Here is a 22,984-nt window from a genome sequence, read left to right on the forward strand (position 1 = left end):
GCTAGTCGGACATTTCAGTCACTTACCGTGTTTCCGCTGCGAGGTGAGGCTGCATGGTGTGGCAGAGTCGGCTCTGCTTGAATCGACTCAGTTTTGGTACCAGGTCTTTTTGTCTGCAGTCAGAACCCCTCAGTGTGGGGTGTGAGATCAACACAACTCTCGCTGAAAACAGAGGAACATCTGCAGTGTACGTTGTGTGTACTGTCAGACCTGTTCACCTGCATCGTTCACTGATGATGGGAACTCACATTACAACCAAACTGCTGTTGATTCTACTTGAGAAACACGAACAACATTACATGGAAATCTTTCTACAATAATTCTTCTTTACCTCGGAGAGAAACTCTACACAATGTTTCAAATAGATATTTAGAATGAGCATGAAGAAACATGTGTCCTGTCCAGTTCAACAGTGATACAGCACACTGTGATCAAAGTGATCCTGATGATCAAACATTTACAGATTCCTCTGGAAGGATTCTCACCTGCTGAACTCACTTCAGGTCAACTGACAGACACTTTCTACCTTCATGTGTGGAGGAAACACTGCTCCTTCCTCCTCAGTCCTGCGTTTTTGTGCGTTTGATCTGAGGACGCCGTCACACCCTCATAACTTCAGAGTCTGAAAACACATCAGAGGGACGTGAAAACCAGTGGAACCGGTGGAACCGGTGTTAGCCTGATGACGATCACTAATCGCCTGAATCATTACGTGTTACGGAGACAGAGAGGAGAGAGAGGGGAGGGAGGGGAGGGAGAATGAACAGATTTAATAAAATAAGATTAAAATGGGTTTCTATGTATGACACTCACACTTTATGGACTTATAAAACCTGTAGATCCTTTGTTGTTGTTTTTTATGACAATATCTCGTTTCAGCTTCCACATCACAATGTACGCTTGTCGCAGGAGATGTCAAGTAAGGCAAATGCTACAAATGTTTTGCTGCTTGATACAAATAGGGAAGTCGCAATTCTAGAAATGTATCAGTCGATACCAATACCTGACAAATTCCACTATATTTGGTTTTCTGGGTGTTTATTTCTTATTATATTGCTCTGTCCTGCTGCTGCTGCTGCTGCTGCAACCACCTGAGGACACTGAGCAGGGCAGTTCCTTCCTTCCAAAAATAAACGCAAGGTTTTATTTTGATAACCGTTTTCTTCAGCAGCGGTGAAAAGTAACATTTAAAGTACATTTACTCAAAGTAGTGAACTTAAAGGAGGCACTGCACGTGACTAGTGTAAAATATATAACTAGGAGTTACTATGAGCTGACGTAGCTCGGCAGTGGAGTCAGGGGTCTGTGTATGATACAGTTTTATCCTCAGTGCCTTTTATTTTCCAAGAAGGAAATACAAAAGTGGCAAGGCGCCATTTATAACTGCTATATCTTTATTATACTTGTAAAATAAAGTAAAGGTCCCTGTCTTCTTCATTATTATTATTATATCTGTTTTGTCCACAGGTCCAGGACAGATGATGGCATCAAATGTCCTGCACACACAAACTCACACAGTGTGTCTTCAGGACAGTGTTCAGGAGGACAAAATGTTTACGAGGACAGTGTGTGTGTGTGTGTGTGTGTGGGTGTGTTTATGTAGAGTATATATGAGGACCGTGTGTCTGTGAGGACAATGTGATCGTCTACAGTGTGCACATGAACAGTAGTTTGTATAAGTACAGTTTCTTTTTCACGGTCTTTATGAGGACAGTGTGAATCTCTACTTTGTGCTACACTTTTAATTTAAAAGGATAAAAGTTTTTTCATTAGGTTAGAACTTTGTAACGAACATTTCAACATGTAGTATTTATCCAAAATATAAAGATTTACATTTGTAAAAACATGTTGTCTTTAAAACTTTATTGAACTCATTAACAATCACCATAGACATTATTAGCAGCTTCATGCTGCTCCAAAGAAAACGTCATTAAAGTATCAAAGTCAACACAGTTTGTACACAACAAGTTCAGCTCTGAGGAAATCATTTCACCATTTCTTATAAAATAACATCTGTGACAGTAAAGACACAATCAGTGAGCCAAATGTGAACCAAAGTGAAGCCTCGTCCACCACCAACATCTAAACCACAGGACTGGAAGTTGTTTCCTCCAATAGAGGACACAGAGACACTGAGGAGGCAGATGGCCAGAACCCAAACCCAGGATGAAGAAGATCAGTGAAGATGGTGCTGAAGGTGTGGAGGTGGATCAGTGTGTCAGAGGAGACTCTGTAGAAGGACAGAGAGCCAACAGGACAATCCACATACACTGCTACTCTACCAGAGGGGGAGGAGGAGGAGGTAATGGAGGAGGAGGAGGTGATGGAGGATGAGGAGGGATGGAGGTGTGTTACTTTCTTATTGTGCCAGACAGAGTAACCACCATCAGAGCAGTACAGACTCCAGGACTGATCATTACTTCCAAACACACAGTCAACACTGTCTCCTCTCCTTCTGATTCCTCTGTAAGTCACTGCTACATGAACTCTTCCTCTCCACTCGACCTCCCAGTAACAGCGACCAGTCAGAACGGTTCTACACAGCAGCTGAGGCCAGATGTTAAATCTCTCTGGATGATCAGGATATGGCTGCTTCTCTCTCACCCGTGTCACCTTCCTGTTGTTGTCAAACACTATGAGCGTTCTGTTCAATGTGTTTGTGTCCAGTGTGAGTTCACAGGAGTCTGATGACAGAAGAAGACACAACACAGCAATAGTTTATCATCAGACATATGTGAAGGCTTTATGTACTCATGTTGTTCATGTCTATAAAGTTTAAAGATAATAATAATAATAATAATAATAATAATAATAATACATTTAGTTTATATAGCGCTTTTCAAGACCTCAAAGCCACTTTACAATAGCAAGGTAGGTGGGGTGGAGGGGTTGGGACGAGAGAAGAAAAGAGAAAGAGAAAAATAATGAATAATACAGTTAACATGGGGCAAGCAAATGACAGTTGAGAAGAGGTGCGTCTTGAGGCGGGACTGAAATATAGTGAGGGACTGAGAGTCGCGGATGTCTTGGGGGAGGGGCTTGCAGAGCTGGGGTGCTGCCCTGGAGAAGGATCTGTCTTCAGAGCTACGCAGGTTGGATTTGGGGGTGGAGAGGAGACCAGCTAAGGTGGATCTGAGGGTCAGTGAAATAGGAGGGGGCTAGGTGGTGGAGGGCTTTGTAAGTGAGGACCACGTGTTTGTAGTTGATTCGAAGGGAGACAGGTAGTTCTGGACCAGTTGGAGTCTGTTGATGGAGCTTGCGGTGATGCCATATAGTAGGGAGTTACAAAAGTCAAGGCGGGAGGAAATGAAGGCGTGAAACAGTCTTTCAGCAGTTGGGCGGTTAGAGGTTAGAGGTTTTGCTGAGATTGGAGCCGATGAGTTTTTTATGGCTGTGAGACATGATTCGATGTGGGAGAGGGGTGGGTTATGCGGGGATTTGGAAGATGACACATGTTGTCATGTTTGAATGAATAAATACAACAACTATCATCTTTGTATTTACAGAGAAACTGAGTGATTGAATCCACACTTACACCTCCTCACATCAGGTGTTAACCTCTGCTCTCCACCATGGTCCACCCTGGAGGAAGAAACACAGTCAGAATGGTTTTCTATCCAACATGAGTCCTAACTGCTGTTCAACATGAAGCAGTGATCCTCAGTTTGTCAGAGGGACAGAGACACAGGAGGAAACTCATCTGTGAAGAAGAAGAAGAAGAAGAAGAAGAAGAAGAAGAAGAAGAAGAAGAAGCACTGATCTGCTGTTCTCTTCATGTCCTCCCACATGATGAAACACAATGTGAGACGTTGTCCTCTGCATGTTGTCCCTTAAAATGAGCAGTTTGACCAGCGTTCACACATGAACAGTTTACTGTTCTCAGATCAGTCCAACCACAAGTCTTCATTTCATTTGTGTGTGTTGAAACAGAGGGTGTTTCACACGACACATGGTAAAGCCCTACAGATGGTACATTCTTCATCTTTGGTTTGGTAAATAAAACTGACTTGACTTTCAACAAAGGACTGTATTAAGGGAACATTTTCAAATCAACAAAAAATAAATGCACATGTAACTCCTTCATAGCATTGAAATATGTGGAATGTAATTATTGGGACTGTTAGTAAATTTAAATATTTAATCGCAAAGAATATCAGTCAAAATGTACCTTAAGGAAGATTTTTCAAGTTGTAATACTCTTATCAACATGGACGTGTACAAATAATTTATACACACAAAACATTTACATATATTGTTCTGCTGTTAGGGAGGTCACACTACCAGAAATGTTCTCGTTTATTCCAAAACCAGTGAAATTCTACAATGCCAAATAAATTATTGTATTTTTATTTAATTTGCTTTGATAAAAAATAATTCTTGGCATTAGTAGTTTTAATTATATATTATGAGCTGCCTGGAGCTAATGTTGGGAAGTTCAACATGTTCCCTTCCCTCTAATATCTATTTTATATTGCTGAGAAATCACCTCCTTCAAAACAACCGTATTTATTCAAATTTCTAAAAACTACATTTTACAAGATTACATTTCAACACACATAATAATGTAATAATATAATATATAATAATAATTTGCCTTTGCCTAATAGATATTTTTACTGAATAGACCTTGAACGTATCATAATGTCCCTCAATGAATCCTTATTGATGTTAGCTGTTAGCTCTGTGCAGGACTGTTCTGCAGCTTTCCTCCTCCGATCATTGGTGTCAAGTTGGCGAAGCTAACAGCTAACAGTTAACAGTTAACAGTTAACAGTTAACAGCTAACGTTAACTAGCTCTCCTCCTGACATTTCAACACAGATTTGTTTTTCACTATGTATTATTATCGGGAATAAATAGGCTACTTCATAACTCAGTCTGCGTTAATGTGTAAAAGAAAATGGTGGCTTTAAAACAAATTTGCTTTAAAGCGTTGTTATAATAAAACTAATGATACAAATCGACTTGCTTTGAAATAATAAAGAGTTAATGCAGCTGTAAAAATATGATAAAATTAACATAGCCTATTCAATCTTCATAGACAAAGAAGGGCATGAAAAGGGGCACTAAATAGCTTCTTTTGTCTGTCCATACCTGAGAGTGTCCAGTCTCCAGTGTGGATCCTCCAGTCCCGCAGACAGCAGCTTCACTCCTGAGTCTCCTGGATGATTGTAGCTCAGGTCCAGCTCTCTCAGATGGAAGGGGTTGGAGCTCAGAGCTGAGGCCAATGAAGCACAGCCTTCCTTTGTGATCAAACAGCCTGACAGACTGGAATAAGGAAAACACCGTAAAATGTGTTTTAGAAAATAATGTCAGCAGGAAAATACTACAGAGGTTTAGAAGCAGGATGAGCATTTAACCCTTTAACACCGAATGTGTCGGCGACGACACATTTTGCAAGCAAAACTTTGGATTACCGTAATTATGTCAAAGTCAAAGTAATTACGCAATCGAAAAAATGTCAACGGTTTCTGAAAGCTGAGACTCTGCGCTTTACGGCATATATCGACTCATTACGGTAACTTCACTTACGGCCCTCCGGAAGCCCACGAAACAGCGCCTTCGTTGTGAGCGAATACACACAGAGCGCTGGAGAAACACAAACAACACAGCGGAGAAATAGAGCCGGAAAACAGCGGATTGAATTCAAATGGAAGCAAGACGGTATGTAAATCAACACTTGTATTGCGTTGTGACTTGTTTAGAACAGTGTACCAAGTCTGTAAGATTGTACTAGGTGTGTAATTGTACTTTATATGCGTAAATGTGCATGTCTTCTTCAAGTAGCCTGCGTCCTAGCAGAGGCTGTGTACAGGCCTTAGCTGGAGAGGAGGAGGTGTCACCAGAGATCACAAGAAGTCACCAGAGATCACAAGGTGTCACCAGAGATCACATTCAGGCCTGTAGATGGAGCTGTGGGGATGCTGGATGATCTGGTGATGCAGTCAGACACAGAAGCCCCTCACCACATCATCAAAGATGGCAGACTGAGGCAGAGCCCGATGATGGACCCCAGGTGTCCAACCCCCTCTCGATATGGGAAACCCAGCACCAGGTGACATTTATTCCCACTTTGATGCTGCAGTTGTCAAACTCCTCTCTGAATACACAAACAAGAATGCAGCCAAAAGCCTGGAGAGAGGGAGAAAGCTCATCTGGACTGAAATAGCTCCAGAAGAAATGAAGAAGTCCACAGGCATGTTGCTGTACATTCAGTTTTGGACCTGCACAAAGATGAGCAACTTTTGGTGTAAGCAAACCATTTTCAATGTGTCATTCCCTGCCACTGTCATGTCCCCAGACTGTTCATGGCCATTTGATCTAATCTTCATCTGAGTGACCCAGAGAAAACAGGAGCAACAGGAACAGTCACTGGCAGTACCACCAAGACCTCTGCATGTGAAGGGACACTCAGAGAGGAGAGAATTACCCTGTGTGGGGAAAAACGCCTGGACATATTTTCCATTTTATGGCCTGTTTTTGCAGATGTAAGAGTAAAAGACTCAAAACTTTTACTGGACATAGTTGTATACATTTCAAACTTCAAATGTAACATGTTAAATCTCTTATTCATGTACATTTGCTGTGTTTTTTGTTCACTAAACCACTAAACTCAAATTCCGCTTTTGTGTTTCTCTTCATTTTAAACTTTTATTACACTCTCATAACATGCAATAAATTGTAAATGACTGCCAGATATGGAAAGTTCCAAGTATTGTTGGAAAATGGGCAAAAGCACTTACTCACAGGACATTTCCTAACCTTTTTTATAGTCAAAATAAGCAAAAAGGTCCAGGCGAAAATGTTGAGGCTTTTTTGGCTTAGGTGGTAAAGGGTTAAAAGAACAATTGTTTAAAAACAGCCGAATACTGACCTGAGAGTTTCCAGTGTACAGTGTGGACTCTCCAGTCCAACAGACAGCAGCTTCACTCCTGAATCCTGCAAATTGTTGTTACTCAGGTCCAGCTCTCTCAGACTAGAGGACTGAGAGCTGAGAACTGGGGACAGAGCTTCACAGCGTCTCTCTGAGAGGTCACAGCCACTCAGCCTAAAAAAATTTTTTTGTTAAGCCCGTTCAATAAATAATATATTGAAGAACATAAGAGCTCAGGGGCCATGCTTTTTAAACAGCTTTACACTAACCTGATAGTTTCCAGTGTACAGTGTGGACTCTCCAGTTCAGCAGACAGCAGCTTCACTCCTGAATCCTGCAGGTTGTTGTTACTCAGGTCCATCTCTCTCAGACTAGAGGACTGGGAGCTGAGAACTGAGGACATAACTTCACAGCTTCTCTCTGAGAGGTTACAGCCACTCAGCCTGAAGGATTGGTGAAACAAACACAAATGTTGAATTTCTCATCTATTAAACACACACATATATCATGCCTGTATATATAAAAACAAAACAATATTGGAACATACAGCTGCTAACTTCTGATTTAGTGACCCATCCACCTACAAAGCTTTGTTGGAGGCTTTGACCACTGGCAGCAGCCTCAGAAGAGCCTCATCTGAAGCACAGTATTTCTTCAGGTCAAACACATCCAGATCTTTTCCTGATGACAGTAAAATGAAGATCAGAGCTGAACACTGAGCAGGAGACAGTTTATCTGTGGAGAGACTTCCTGATCTCAGGTACTGTTGGATGTCTACCTCAAGAGAACAATCATTCAGTTCATTCAGACAGTGGAACAGGTTGATGATTCTTTCCGGAGGCAGATTCTTACTGATCTTCTTCTTGATGTACTGGACTGTTTCCTGATTGGTCTGTGAGCCACTTCCTTTCTTTGTCAGCAGAACTCGTAGGAGAGTCTGATTGGCCTGCAGTGAAAGACCCAGGAGAAAGCGAAGGAACAAGTCCAGATGTCCGTTTGGACTCTACAAGGCCTTGTCCACAGCACTCTGGTAGAGAGGTGTCCCTCCAAATATTTTATTCCATAACTTTACATCTGACAGCAGATTGACACCAGAGGTGAAGAATGTTAGATGGACATGAAGAGCAGCCAGAAACTCCTGAACGCTCAGATGGACGAAGAAGAACACTGGGATATTGTGCATTCCTCTCACCTCTTTAAAGACCTGTGTGAACACTCCTGAGTACACAGAGGCTGCTTTGATATCAATGCCACAGTCTGTCAGGTCGGATTCATAGAAGCTTAGGTGGCCTTTCTGCAGCTGCTCAAAAGCCAGTTTTCCCAGAGACTCAATTGTCTCCAAGTATGGATCTGTCTCAGCCCCTCCTTTATACTTGACGTTCTTCACTTTGGACTGAACCTCCAGGAAATTCAGCTCTCTGAAAGTGAAGGGAAATATGAACTTTATGTCCTGGTTGGCTTTGTCTTCAGCCCAGTCCAGAGTGAACTTCTGTGTTAAGACTGTTTTCCTAATGCCAGCCACTCCCTTTGTCATCACTGCTCTGATTGTTTTATCTCTTCCAGGTGAGGCTTTAAAGATGTCTTCTTGTCTGATTGTTGTCTCTGGTCTGTCTGGTTTCCTGGCTGCTGTTTCAATGTGTCTGATCTCATGTTCCATGTTGAGTTTTTCAGTCTCTTCCATTGTGGCGTAGCATTCATTTATATTGGAATCTAGAATTGTTTCCTTCAGCTTTGATTTGAGTTTAGCTTGGCACTCAGCTCCTCAGTTCCTTCCTTTCAAAATTAAACGTAAGGTTTTATTTTTGATAACCGTTTTCTTCAGCAGCGGTGAAAAGTAACATTTAAAGTACATTTACTCAAAGTAGTGAAATTAAAGGAGGCACTGCACGGGACTAGTGTAAAATATATAACTAGGAGTTACTATGAGCTGCCGCAGCTCTGCAGTGGAGTCAGGGGTCTGTCGTATGATACAGTTTTATCCTCATACAAAAGTGGCAAGGCGCCATTTATTACTGCTATATCTTTATTATACTTGTAAAATGGGACAAGTAAAGGTCCCTGTCTTCTTCATTATTATTATTATATCTGTTTTGTCCACTGGTCCAGGGCAGATGATGGCATCAAATGTCCTGCACACACAAACTCACACAGTGTGTCTTCAGGACAGTGTTCAGGGGGACAAAATGTTTACGAGGACATTTTGTGTGTGTGTATGTTTCTGTAGAGGATATATGAGGACCGTGTGTCTGTGAGGACAGTGTGATCGTCTACAGTGTGCACATGAACAGTAGTTTGTATAAGTACAGTTTATTTTTCACGGTGTTTATGAAGACAGTGTGAATCTCTACTTTGTGCTACACTTTTAATATAAAAGTTTTTTCATTAGGTTAGAACTTTGTAACGAACATTTTAACATGTGGTATTTATCCAAAATATAAAGATTTACATTTGTAAAAACATGTTGTCTTTAAAACTTTATTGAACTCATTAACAATCACCACAGACATTATTAGCAGCTTCATGCTGCTCCAAAGAAAACGTCATTAAAGTATCAAAGTGAACACAGTTTGTACACAACAAGCCCTGAGGAAATCATTTCACCATTTCTTATAAAATAACATCTGTTACAGTAAAGACACAATCAGTGAACCAATGTGAACCAAAGTGAAGCCTCGTCCACCACCAACATCTAAACCACAGGACTGGAAGTTGTTTCCTCCTACAGACGACACAGAGACACTGAGGAGTCAGATGGCCAGAACCCAAATCCAGGATGAAGAAGATCAGTGAAGGTGGTGTTGAAGGTGTGGAGGTGGATCAGTGTGTCAGAGGAGACTCTGAAGAAGGACAGAGACCCAGCAGGACAATTCACATACACTGCTACTCTACCAGAGGAGGAGGAGGAGGTGATGGAGGAGGAGGAGGGATGGAGGTATGTTACTTTCTTATTGTGCCAGACAGAGTAACCACCATCAGAGCAGTACAGACTCCAGGACTGATCATTACTTCCAAACACACAGTCAACACTGTCTCCTCTCCTTCTGATTCCTCTGTAAGTCACTGCTACATGAACTTTTCCTCTCCACTCGACCTCCCAGTAACAGCGACCAGTCAGAACGGTTCTACACAGCAGCTGAGGCCAGATGTTAAATCTCTCTGGATGATCAGGATATGGCTGTTTCTCTCTCACACGTGTCACCTTCCTGTTGTTGTCAAACACTTTGAGGTTTCTGTGTGCTGTGTTTGTGTCCAGTGTGAGTTCACAGGTATCTGATGAGAGAAAGACACAACACAGCAGCAGTTTATCATCAGACACATCTGAAGGCTTTATGTACTTATGTTGTTCATGTCTATAAAGGTTAAAGATAATAATAATAATAATACATTTAGTTTATATAGCGCTTTTTGAGACCTCAAAGCCACTTTACAATAGTAAGGGAGGTGGGGTGGAGGGGTTGGGACGAGAGAAGAAAAGAGAAAGAGAAAAATAATGAATAATACAGTTAACAGGGGGCAAGCAAATGACAGTTGAGAAGAGGTGCGTCTTGAGGCGGGACTGAAATATAGTGAGGGACTGAGAGTCGCGGATGTCTTGGGGGAGGGACTTCCAGAGCTGGGGTGCTGCCCTGGAGAAGGCTCTGTCTCCAAAGCTACGCATGTTAGATTTGGGGGTGGAGAGGAGACCAGCTGAGGTGGATCTGAGGGACCGCAGGGGTTGGTAGGGGGAAATGAGGTCAGTGAGATAGGAGGGGGCTAAGATTTGGTGTGTGTGTGAGGAGTTGGGCGGCGGAGTTCTGGACCAGTTGGAGTCTGTTGATGGAGATTGTGGTGATGCCATAAAGTAAGGAGTTACAGAAGTCAAGGCGGGAGGAAATGAAGGCGTGAATCAGTCTTTCAGCAGCTGGGCGGGTGTGAGAAAGTCTGTCTTTTTGCGATATTGTGGCGGTGATAAAAGAAAGTTTTGACAATATGGCGGATACGGGGGTCAAGGGAGAGGGTGGGGTCGAAGATTATGCCAAAGTTGCGTGGCTGAGGGGAGGGGAAAACAGTGGTACCGTCAATGGTGAGTGTCAGGTGGGAAGTTTTGCTGAGTGGGGATTTTGAGCCGATGAGGAGGAGTTCGGTATTGTTGTTGTTAAGTTTAAGGAAGTTGTGTTACATCCAGTTTCTTATGGCTGTGAGACATGATTCGATGTGGGAGAGGGGTGGGTTATGGGGGATTTGGAAGATGACACATGTTGTCATGTTTGAATGAATAAATACAACAACTATCATCTTTGTATTCACAGAGAAACTGAGTGATCCACACTTACACCTCCTCACATCATGTGTTAACCTCTGCTCTCCATCATGGTCCACCCTGGAGGAAGAAACACAGTCAGAATGATTTTCTATCTAACATGAGTCCTAACTGCTGTTCAACATGAAGCAGTGATCGTCAGTTTGTCAGAGGGACAGAGAAACAGTAGGAAACCTAATAGATATTTTTACTGAGTAGACCTTGAACGCATCATAATGTCACTCAATGGATCCTCATTGATGTTAGCTGTTAACTCTGTGCAGGACTGTTGTGCAGCTTTCCTCCTCTGTTCATTGATGTCAAGTTGGCGAAGCTAACTGCTAACAGTTAACAGCTAACAGCTAACGTTAACAAGCTCTCCGCCTGACATTTCAACACAGATTTGTTGTTCACAATGTAGCATTGTGAAGAAAAAATAGGCTGCTTCATAACACAGCCTGCGTTAATGCATCAAAAACATGGTGCCGTTAAAACAAATTGGCTTTAAATCGTTGTTATCACTTTAATATTGACAGCTCTAGTTATTATGTATTTGCGCCTTCCTTTAGTTTCACATTTATAATATTCAAGATTATAAAACAATCATTTATAAAAAGTGTTTTAAATAGTTTATTGTTGAAACGTAAGAGAAAACAATGGGAAACTTGAAAGTTCTAAATAAAGCTAATGATACAAATCGACTTGCTCTAAATTAATAAAGAGTTGATGCGGCAGTAAAAATATAAAAAATTAAAATAGCATATACAATCTTCATAGACTCAAAACAAATGAAATACAAAGAAGGGCATGAAAAGGGGCACTAAATTGCTTCTTTTGTCTGTCCATACCTGAGAGTGTCCAGTCTCCAGTGTGGATCCTCCAGTCCCGCAGAAAGCAGCTTCACTCCTGAGTCTCCTGGATGATTGTAGCTCAGGTCAAGCTGTCTCAGATGGGAGGGGTTGGAGCTCAGAGCCGAGGCCAATGAAGCACAGCCTTCCTTTGTGATCAAACAGCCTGACAGACTAGAATAAGGAAAAATAATGTCAGCAGGAAAATACTACAGAGGTTTAGAAGCAGGATGAGCATTTAAAAGAACAACTGTTTAAAAACAGCTGAATACTGACCTGAGAGTTTCCAGTGTACAGTGTGGACTCTCCAGTCCAACAGACAGCAGCTTCACTCCTAAATCCTGCAGATTGTTGTTACTCAGGTCCAGCTCTCTCAGACTAGAGGACTGGGAGCTGAGAACTGAGGACAGAGCTTCACAGCTTCTCTCTGAAAGGTTACAGCCACTCAGCCTAAAGGATTGGTGAAACAAACACAAATGTTGAATTTCTCATCTATTAAACACACATATATCATGCCTGTATATAAAAACAAAACAATATTGGAACATACAGCTGCTAACTTCTGATCTAGTGACCCATCCACCTACAAAGCTTTGTTGGAGGCTTTGACCACTGGCAGCAGCCTCAGAAGAGCCTCCTCTGAAGCACAGTATTTCTTCAAGTCAAACAAGTCCAGATCTTTTCCTGATGACAGTAGGATGAAGATCAGAGCTGACCACTGAGCAGGAGACAGTTTATCTGTGGAGAGACTTCCTGATACCAGGGACTGTTGTATCTCCTCCACTAGAGAACGATCATTCAGTTCATTCAGACAGTGGAACAGGTTGATGCTTCTCTCTGGAGACAGATCCTTACTGATCTTCTTCTTGATGTACTGGACTGTTTCCTGATTGATTTCCTGTGAGCAACTTCCTGTCTGTGTCAGCAGAACTCGTAGGAGAGTCTGATTGGTCTGCAGTGAAAGACCCAGGAGGAAGCGAAGGAACAAGTCCAGGTGTCCATTTGGACTCTGCAAGGCCTTGTCCACAGCACTCTGGTAGAGAGGTGTCCCTCCAAATATTTTATTCCACAAATTTACTTCTGACAGCAGATTGACACCAGAGGTGAAGAATGTTAGATGGACATGAAGAGCAGCCAGAAACTCCTGAATGCTCAGATGGACGAAGCAGAACACTGGGATATTGTGCATTCCTCTCACCTCTATAAAGAACTGTGTGAACACTCCTGAGTACACAGAGGCTGCTTTGATATCAATGCCACACTCTGTCAGATCGGATTCATAGAAGCTCAGGTGGCCTTTCTGCAGCTGCTCAAAAGCCAGTTTTCCCAGAGACTCAATTGTCTCCAAGTATCGATCTGTCTCAGTCACTCCTTTATACTTGACGTTCTTCACTTTGGACTGAACCACCAGGAAGTGGATGTACATCTCAGTCAGGGTCTTGGGCAGCTCTCCAGTTTTCAACACCTCCCCCAGAACATTAGCAGTGATCCAGCAGAAGACTGGGATGTGGCACATGATGTGGAGGCTTCGTGATGTCTTGATGTGGGAGATGATTGTGTCAGCCTGCTCCTCATCTCTGAATCTCTTCCTGAAGTACTCCTCCTTCTGTGGGTCAGTGAACCCTCTGACCTCTGTCACCATGCCCACACACTCAGGAGGGATCTGATTGGCTGCTGCAGGTCGTGTGGTTATCCAGAGGTGAGCAGAGGGAAGCAGTTTCCCCCTGATGAGGTTTATCAGCAGCACATCCACTGAGGTGGACTCTGTAACATCAGTCAGGATCTCGTTGTTGTGGAAGTCCAGAGGAAGTCGACACTCATCCAGACCGTCAAAGATTAACAGAACCGGGAACTGTTCAAACCTGCAGATTCCCGCTTCTTTGGTTTCAGTAAAGAAGTGATGAACAAGCTCCACCAAGCTGAACCTTTTCTCTTTCAACACATTCAGCTCTCTGAAAGTGAAGGGAAATGTGAACTGTATGTCCTGGTTGGCTTTGTCTTCAGCCCAGTCCAGAGTGAACTTCTGTGTTAAGACTGTTTTCCCAATGCCAGCCTCTCCCTTTGTCATCACTGCTCTGGTTGGTTTATCTCTTCCAGGTCGGGGTTTAAAGATGTCTTCTTGTCTGATTGTTGTCTCTGGTCTGTCTGGTTTCCTGGCTGCTATTTCAATCTGTCTGATCTCATGTTCCATGTTGAGTTTTTCAGTCTCTTCCATTGTGATGTAGATCTCCGTGAAGATTTCATGTATATCGGAACCAGAGACCCCAATTTTGAAATCTACACCTAGAATAGTTTCCTTCAGATTTGATTTGAGTTTAGCTTGGCACTCAGCAAGAATCTCTGAATGAATAAAAAAATAATTACAGTTAATAAATGACATAATTCAGAGGATACAACAATTAACAGACACATGGAAACATTTCCTCCTAATTGCACACATTTCTGACAAAATACTAGATTATTCTCCTTGGATCAAGACACTGTTTTTATCTTGTCACATATTCGTTTGTAGCTAGCCAAAATATTGTCCTTGATAACAATTCATTATCATCCCAGAGTAAACAGTCCACTGTTACCATGTACCATGGCCCTAAACCTGTTGGTGCTGACTCTTATCCCTGCTGCTTGGAGATGAGGCACAATCTTGGCAAAGCCCAACACCCACCGATAATGTGGACACAGCTCTCACTCCAGCTATACAGGGAATTGAATGGCTTAGTAATTGTCCCAGTGCTGCACACTTCTGCAGTCGCCTACCATCCACAAGGTACGCTGGGGGGGACAGTAATAAGCCCTTCGTCCATAAAACACAGTGGATGGGCAAACTCCAAAGACACCTTCAGTATCCTTACAAAGGTAAACAGCTGGGCCACAGTTAATGACTAGGATGAAATCTGCAAAGGTTCTCCTGAATCTGAGGTTCTGCTAGAGGCTCCTTTAAAACACCTTTGCATGAACAATCCCAGTGAGGCTGCGCAAAATGCTACTCTGATATTTGGAGCACACCTTTTAAAAAAAATGGAAAATAACACTGCCAATCCACAGGCACAGTCTGTTACCTCTGTGCAACATTGAAGAGGCATGTCAATCACAACATCCCCAACATGTCCAGTCTTATGTGAGGACAAATCTAAACAACCCCTGGCTCCTTGTCACTGTGGACCTTTCTGACTACTTCTGAGATCTCTGCCAGAGGGATGAAAAACTCTTCTCCAAACCGTTCAGCAGTGCCTCCTGTACAGAGTGTGTATCAGTCTGGTTCAACAAGTCCTCAAACTGTCTGACAATATCCTGGGACTGAGTCAGCAGTTAACCTCCCCTGTGGAAAACAGTCTGGGTTAATCCATGACTCCCCCTCATGAGTTGCTGTTTGGCAGCACCTTCTTTGAGCCTCCCAACACCCACTAGCTGTTTCAGCAGTTTCCTGGGCCATTCGAGCACAAAAAGACACTTTTGCAGCATCCTTCACCACTGCTGCCATGTCAGGCACTGACGACCTTCAGGTCATTCTGGACACATTGCCCACTTGTACCACCATTATATCCAGCAGTTTCCCTAATCCATGCAAACTGCTTCCCAGATTGCTGATCTACGACCAATTGCCTTGGGAGACCCTGCCAGAAGCTATTGACCCTGACCACACAGCTTCCAGGGGGTATCTAAACCCCTCCATCGTGTAAAGGTGGGGATTCTCTGAGGGGTATGTCTTGATATCAGGAGGGCAAATTCAATTCATGTATCTGTCATCATTGTCATGTGAACTACCTGACTACAGTCTAAAAACATGATGTGTGATTATTTTAAATACAAGTTCAATCTTTGTAATATTCCTTTTTAATGACCCACCTGTAGGTTCTGATGTTGTCTTTGATAAATTCACTGCTAGTTCATTCTGATCTATTTTCCCCAAAACTATTGTAGCCACTTTAATAGTGTTCATGCAATAGTTCTGAACCATCTGATCCACCGTGTCCACCCGGTCTGCATCCTCTAGTTGACTCTTTGGGATTGCTGGGAAGCCTTCTAATTCCCCTGGCAGCTGCAGGTACCACTTGAATGTTTTAAAGTCCTCTGCTCCCAACTCTTGTAAAGTTCTCAAGAGGACCACTTTAGGTGTCGCCATCTTTTCTCCCTGCAGAGATCTAAAAGATACCAAAAGAAAATCTTCATCTTATAGAACAATACATTAAATGTGAAACAATAACTGAGGAGTGTCGGTCTACCTGAGACACATTAACAACTCCATCACAAACGTATTGCACTGGACTGCAGGTGGTAGAGGACAGGGGGCTAACGGAGGCTTCACACATGGCGTCAAAGACACAACTTTAAACATGGTTTATTGTGCGATGAAAGATTTTAAATTGCACTTTATGTCAAACTGTTGGTCTGTGTCGTCTGAGATAAATGTGAAAACAAGATATTGGAGAAAGAGTATTAAATAAAAGACATGTTGACAGTTTACAATGCTACTCATTGATTCATCTTCTAAATACATTTGAATATTTTGAAATGCTTCTCACAGCAAATATTGATATATGAGATTAATTTCGATTAATTAATCACAAAGCTTGTAATTAATTAGATTAATGTTTTTAATCGCTTGACAGCCCTAGTAAAAACACCTTCACTGGAACAGTTAGGTGACGACCGCAGCTACTCAGTTACTGTAGGAATCAGTGCAACCCTGAATAACATCTCATATGGACCTCTGACCTTAAACACAGAAGATGCATTCTGAGATATAAACGTTTAAACAATCACACATGAATGGTACAATTTCTAACATGCTGTGACTCGTTGATTGTGAGTAAGGTTGAGCTTCTGGGATATGTAGTAATATCAACATTATTGTGACACCAGACTGATACGTCAGATCAAATTTACTTATATACTGTCTCCAGACAATAACATAATACATAACATAATTATTATTATTGTATGCATCCATCATTTGTTTGTATTGCACTCAGTTCAGTATAAACTGTACTGCATGAAATGATCAGTCCATCTCTTTCCCTAAAAAGGAGCCTGATGATATAATCCAGACCCCCAGGGGCCCAAAGCCTCGGGTTCACTGTCGTTTGGTCATTTGATTCAAACTTCTTGAGGAATTTGCACCACAAAACGATCTTAATTCAGACAAGTCCAAAACTTTATCCAATCTTGTTCACCAAAAGTTCAGTGTCAAATTACAGTTTAAGGAAGTAGTTCAGGAATATTCACACGAGCACAATATAACTAAAAGTTGTGTTTAATCAATTTAGCTCAAACCAACCGATGCACATCAAAGACACAGTGTAACAGCACTGAGTAGTTGAACTCTTACAAAATGTTGAGCAGCAGAAGAATCAACTGTGAGCGGTTTCACCACGAGGAAGTGTTTCTCTCTGTTCCTCTTTCCACTGAAAAACACACTTTTACTGCCTGGAAATGTGAAGAAAACACTAAAATCACTATATCTTCATTTATACTCACAAAAACACACTTTATATTCATTTATACTCACAGAAACACACTTTATATTCATTTATACTCACAGAAACACACTTTATATTCATTTATACTCACAGAAACACACTTTATATTCATTTATACTCATAGAAACACACTTTATATTCATTTATACTCACAAAAACACACTTTATATTCATTTACACTCACAAAAACACACTTTATATTCATTTATACTCACAGAAACACACTTTATATTCATTTATACTCACAGAAAAACCCTTTATATTCATTTATACTCACAGAAACACCCTTTATATTCATTTATACTCACAGAAACACACTTTATATTCATTTATACTCACAGAAACACACTTTAAAACTAGTTTTATGTCTGCAAAGACTACAGTTACAGCCTGAAACAAACAAAATTATCACTTAAACTCATAGTTTTAATCACAGGAAGTGATAACAAACAAACACAAGTTTAAGTATGGGGAAATATTTGGTTTTCTGGGTGTTTATTTCTTATTATATGCTGATGAAAAAAAATTAACTTTATTTACGCATTAAAACTGATATATTAAATTGATATCAGTGTATTCCCCAGTGTGTGTGTGTGTGTGTGTGTGTGTGTGTGTGTGTGTGTGTGTGTGTGTGTGTGTGTGTGTGTGTGTGTGTGTTACCTCCTCCAGGGCTGCCACTCCTGCTCAGAGCTCCAGTGTTAGACCACATGTGTCTCAAACTCCCGGGGAAGTTCTGTGCGTTTCTTCCCATGAGGAGTTCCGCAGAGGTGAAGTGGAGCACACGGACACCGTCACATTCCTCCGTCCTGCTGCTGCAACCGCCTGAGGACACCGAGCAGGGCGGAGACACGGAGAGGAGGAGAGCTCACTCTGCTGTTGTTTCCAGAGACTGCAATCAGACGCATGAACACACAGAGCAGGAAGTTCCGTCCTTTCAAAATTAAACGCAAGGTTTTATTTTGATTTTCTTCAGCAGTGGTGAAAAGTAACATTTAAAGTACATTTACTCAAAGTAGTGAACTTAAAGGAGGCACTGCACATGACTAGTGTAAAATATACAACTAGGAGTTACTATGAGCTGCCGCAGCTCGGCAATGGAGTCAGGGGTCTGTGCATGATACAGTTTTATCCTCAGTGCCTTTTATTTTCCAACAAGGAAATACAAATGGCAAGGTGACATTTATTACTGCTATATCTTTATTATACTTGTAAAATTCTTCATTATTATTATTATAATATCTGTTTTGTCCACTGGTCCAGAACAGATGATGGCATCAAATGTCCTGCACACACAAACTCACACAGTGTGTCTTCAGGACAGTGTTCAGGGGGACAAAATGTTTACGAGGACAGTGTGTGTGTGGGTGTGTTTAAGTAGAGTATATATGAGGACCGTGTGACTGTGAGGACAGTGTGATCGTCTACAGTGTGCACATGAATAGTAGTTTGTATAAGTACAGTTTCTTTCTCACGGTGTTTATGAGGACAGTGTGAATCTCTACTTTGTGCTACACTTTACATTTTTTAGAGGATAAAAGTTTTTTCATTAGGTTAGAACTTTGTAACGAACATTTCAACATGTGGTATTTATCCAAAATATAAAGATTTACATTTGTAAAAACATGTTGTTTTTAAACTTTATTGAACTCATTAACAATCACCACAGACATTATTAGCAGCTTCATGCTGCTCCAAAGAAAACGTCATTAAAGTATCAAAGTCAACACAGTTTGTACACAACAAGCCCTGAGGAAATCATTTCACCATTTCTTATAAAATAACATCTGTGATGGCAAAGTGAACCAAAGTGAAGCCTCGTCCACCACCAACATCTAAACCACAGGACTGGAAGTTGTCTCCTCTTACAGACAACACAGAGACACTGAGGAGGCAGGTGACCAGAACCCAAACCCAGGATGAAGAGGTTCAGTGAAGGTGGTGTTGAAGGTGTGGAGGTGGATCAGTGTGTCAGAGGAGACTCTGAAGAAGGACAGAGAGCCAGCAGGACAATCCACATACACTGCTACTCTACCAGAGGGGGGGGGAGAGGGGGAGGTGTGTTACTTTCTTATTGTGGATGACACAGTAATGACCATCAGAGCAGTACAGACTCCACGACTGATCATTCCTTCCAAACAAAGAGTCACAACTTTCTCCTCTACTTCTGATTCCTCTGTAAGTCACTGATACATGAACTCTTCCTCTCCACTTGACCTCCCAGTAACAGCGACCAGTCAGAACGGTTCTACACTGCAGCTGATACCAGAAACCAAATCTGTCTGGATGATCAAGATATGGCTGCTCCTCCACATATGTCACCTTCCTGTTGTTGTCGGACACTTTGAGCTCTCTGTTCAATGTGTTTGTGTCCACTGTGAGTTCACAAGAGTCTGATGAGAGAAGAAGACACAACACAGCAGCAGTTTATCATCAGACACATGTGAAGGCTTTATTCTTTGTTTGTGTACTCATGTTGTTCATGTCTATAAAGTTTAAAGATGACACATGTTGTCATGTTTGAATGAATAAATACCACAACCATCATCTTTGTATTTACAGAGAAACTGAGTGATCCACACTTACACTTCTTCAGTCCAGGTGTTAACCTCTGCTCTCCACCATGGTCCACCCTGGAGGAAGAAACACAGTCAGAATGGTTTTCTATCCAACATGAGTCCTAACTGCTGTTCAACATGAAGCAGTGATCCTCAGTTTGTCAGAGGGACAGAGACACAGGAGGAAACTCATCTGTGAAGAAGAAGAAGAAGAAGAAGAGAGATGTACAAATAACCAGAGAGCACTGATCTGCTGTTCTCTTCATGTCCTCCCACATGATGAAACACAATGTGAGACGTTGTCCTCTGCATGTTGTCCCTTAAAATGAGCACTTTGACAGTCACACATGAACAACTAAACAGTTTACTGTCCTCAGATCAGTCCAACCACAAGTCTTCATCTCATCTGAGTCATTATGTGTTGAAACAGAGGGTGTTTCACACTGGGAAATGAAACTGACTTGACTTTCAAAAAAGGACTGTATTTCAAGGCAAATATTAAGGGAACTTTTTTCAAATCAACAAAAAATAAATGCACATGTAACTCCTTCATAGCATTGAAACATGTGGAATGTAATTATTAGGGCTGTCAGTCAATTTAAATATTTACTCGTAAAGAATGTTATCAGTTCAAAATGTACCTTAAGGAAGATTTTTCAAGTTGTAATACTCTTATCAACATGGACGTGTACAAATAATTTATACACACAAAACATTTACATATATTGTTCTGCTGTTGGGGAGGTCACACTACCAGAAATGTTCTCGTTTATTCCAAAACCAGTGAAATTCTACAATTCTCGAAACCCAATTTGATGCCAAATAAATGATTGTATTTTTATTTAATTTGGTTTGATTAAAAATAATTCTTGGCATTAGTAGTTTTAATGATATATTATGAGCTGCCTGGAGCTAATGTTGGGAAGTTCAACATGTCATACTTCCCTCTAATATCTATTTTATATTGCTGAGAAATCACCTCCTTCAAAACAACCGTACTTATTCAAGTTTCCCACCAAAAACTACATTTTACAAGATTACATTTCAACACATATAATAACGTTATAATTGGCCTTCGCTTAATAGTTATTTTTACTGAATAGACCTTGAACGCATCATAATGTCATTCAATCCTCATTGATGTTAGCTGTTAGCTCTGTGCAGGACTGTTCTGCAGCTTTCCTCCTCCCTTCAAGGGTGTCAAGTTGGTGAAGCTAACAGCTAACAGCTAACAGCTAACAGCTAACGTTAACTAGCTCTTCTCCTGACATTTCAACAAAGATTTGTTGTTCACAATGTAGCATCAGGAAAAAATAGGCTGCTCCATAACATAGCCTACGTTAATGCGTCAAAGACATAGTGCCGTTAAAACAAATTAGCTTCAATATTGAGAGGTCTAGTAATTATGTATTTTCTCATTAATTTAGTTTCACATTTATAATATTCAATATTATAAAACAATCATTTATATAAAGTGTTTTCAAGTAGTTTATTGTTGAAACATAAGAGAAAAACTGGAAAGTTCTAAATAAAGCTAATGATACGAATTAACTTACTTTAAAATAATAAAGAGTTAATGCAGCATAAAAAAACTAAAATGAACATAGGATATACAATCTTCATACATAATAATGTACGTAATCACTCAAAAATAATTGAAAGACACAAGGGCATGAAAAGGGCAACAAATAGCTTTTTAAAATAATTTCAATGAACTTAAATGTTCAATATAAAATGTGTTTTTAATTCATGTCAGAAAGTCTGTCACTTGAGCTATCCCTTAAATGTTTAGACATCAGAAAATTGGAAATTAGAATTTTTTTATTATTAAATATAAAAGATGATAATGATTCACTAACAGTTTTGATAGCTTTTGTTTGTGCACATTGGTACGTTAACATCATTTTGTTCATGATGACAGGACAGAGCGGAAAGATTGAAATAAGAGAAATTAAAGGCACCTGCAGTCTGTGAGCTCCTGTGGTCTGTCCATACCTGAGAGTGTCCAGTCTCCAGTGTGGATCCTCTAGTACAGCAGACAGCAGCTTCGCTCCTGAGTCTCCTGGATGATTGTAGCTGAGGTCCAGCTCTCTCAGATGGGAGGGGTTGGAGCTCAGAGCTGAGGCCAATGAAGCACAGCCTTCCTTTGTGATCAAACAGCCTGACAGACTGGAATAAGGAAAGCACTGTAAAATCAAGTGTTTTAGAAAATAATGTCAGCAGGAAAATCCTAGAGAGGTTTGGAAGCAGGATGAGCATTTAAAAGAAAAACTGTTTAAAAACAGCTGAATACTGACCTGAGAGTTTCCAGTGTACAGATTGGACTCTCCAGTCCAGCAGACAGCAGCTTCAGTCCTGAATCCTGCAGGTTGTTGTTACTCAGGTCCAGCTCTCTCAGACTAGAGGACTTGGAGCTGAGAACTGAGGACAGAGCTTCACAGCTTCTCTCTGAGAGGTTACAGCCACTGAAGGATTGGTGAAACAAACACAAATGTTGAATTTCTCATTTATTAAACACAAACGTATATTATTCCTGTATATATAAAAACGAAATACTGCAACAGCTGCTAGCTACTGATCTAGTGACCAATCCACCTACAGAGATTTGTTGGAGGCTTTGACCACTGGCAGCAGCCTCAGAAGAGCCTCCTCTGAAGCACAGTATTTCTTCAGGTCAAATACGTCCAGATCTTTTCCTGATGACAGTAAAATGAAGATCAGAGCTGACCACTGAGCAGGAGACAGTGTATCTGTAGAGAGACTTCCTGATCTCAAGTACTGTTGGATGTCTACCTCAAGAGAACAATCATTCAGTTCATTCAGACATTGGAACAGGTTGATGCTTCTCTCTGGAGACAGATCCTTACTGATCTTCTTCTTGATGTACTGGACTGTTTCCTGATTGGTCTTTGAGCAACTTCCTGTCTGTGTCAGCAGAACTAGGGCCAT

General features: G+C 41.2%; 2 protein-coding genes across 2 annotated transcripts; both read right to left on the reverse strand.

Annotated features, from left to right (window-relative positions):
• Positions 1-1,859: 1,859 nt before the first annotated feature.
• LOC115028972 (NACHT, LRR and PYD domains-containing protein 12-like) lies at positions 1,860-18,302 on the reverse strand. The gene is made up of 11 exons (XM_029462937.1): positions 18,141-18,302; positions 17,330-17,427; positions 15,847-16,142; positions 12,588-14,340; positions 12,277-12,450; positions 12,001-12,174; positions 7,143-7,316; positions 6,874-7,047; positions 5,094-5,267; positions 3,536-3,582; positions 1,860-2,684 (listed from the first exon to the last, which is right to left on the reverse strand). Exons 3-11 carry the CDS (start codon positions 16,121-16,123, stop codon positions 2,083-2,085), a joined length of 3,549 nt encoding a protein of 1,182 aa, XP_029318797.1. The 5' UTR covers positions 16,124-16,142; positions 17,330-17,427; positions 18,141-18,302; the 3' UTR covers positions 1,860-2,082.
• Positions 18,303-18,694: 392 nt separating this feature from the next.
• On the reverse strand, positions 18,695-22,984 carry LOC115003870 (neoverrucotoxin subunit beta-like). The gene is given in 7 exon segments (XM_029425815.1): positions 18,695-19,517; positions 19,519-19,870; positions 20,064-20,110; positions 22,031-22,204; positions 22,333-22,500; positions 22,635-22,731; positions 22,903-22,984. Coding segments are annotated over 7 exon segments (1,095 nt in total). The 3' UTR covers positions 18,695-19,342.

This window comes from Cottoperca gobio, chromosome 24 (genome assembly GCF_900634415.1).
Source record: "Cottoperca gobio chromosome 24, fCotGob3.1, whole genome shotgun sequence".
Taxonomy (NCBI): domain Eukaryota; kingdom Metazoa; phylum Chordata; class Actinopteri; order Perciformes; family Bovichtidae; genus Cottoperca; species Cottoperca gobio.

What these genes read in the sequence shown, in the direction of transcription:
- LOC115028972 (XM_029462937.1), bottom strand. Translation starts at nt 16,123, where the DNA reads ATGGCGACACCTAAAGTGGTCCTCTTGAGAACTTTACAAGAGTTGGGA. An exon ending in GACAACATCAGAACCTACAG is followed by an intron (nt 14,341 to 15,846) that starts GTGGGTCATTAA and finishes TTATTCATTCAG; the next exon opens with AGATTCTTGCTGAGTGCCAA. An exon ending in TGGAGACTGGACACTCTCAG is followed by an intron (nt 3,583 to 5,093) that starts GTATGGACAGAC and finishes TTCTTCCTCCAG; the next exon opens with GGTGGACCATGGTGGAGAGC.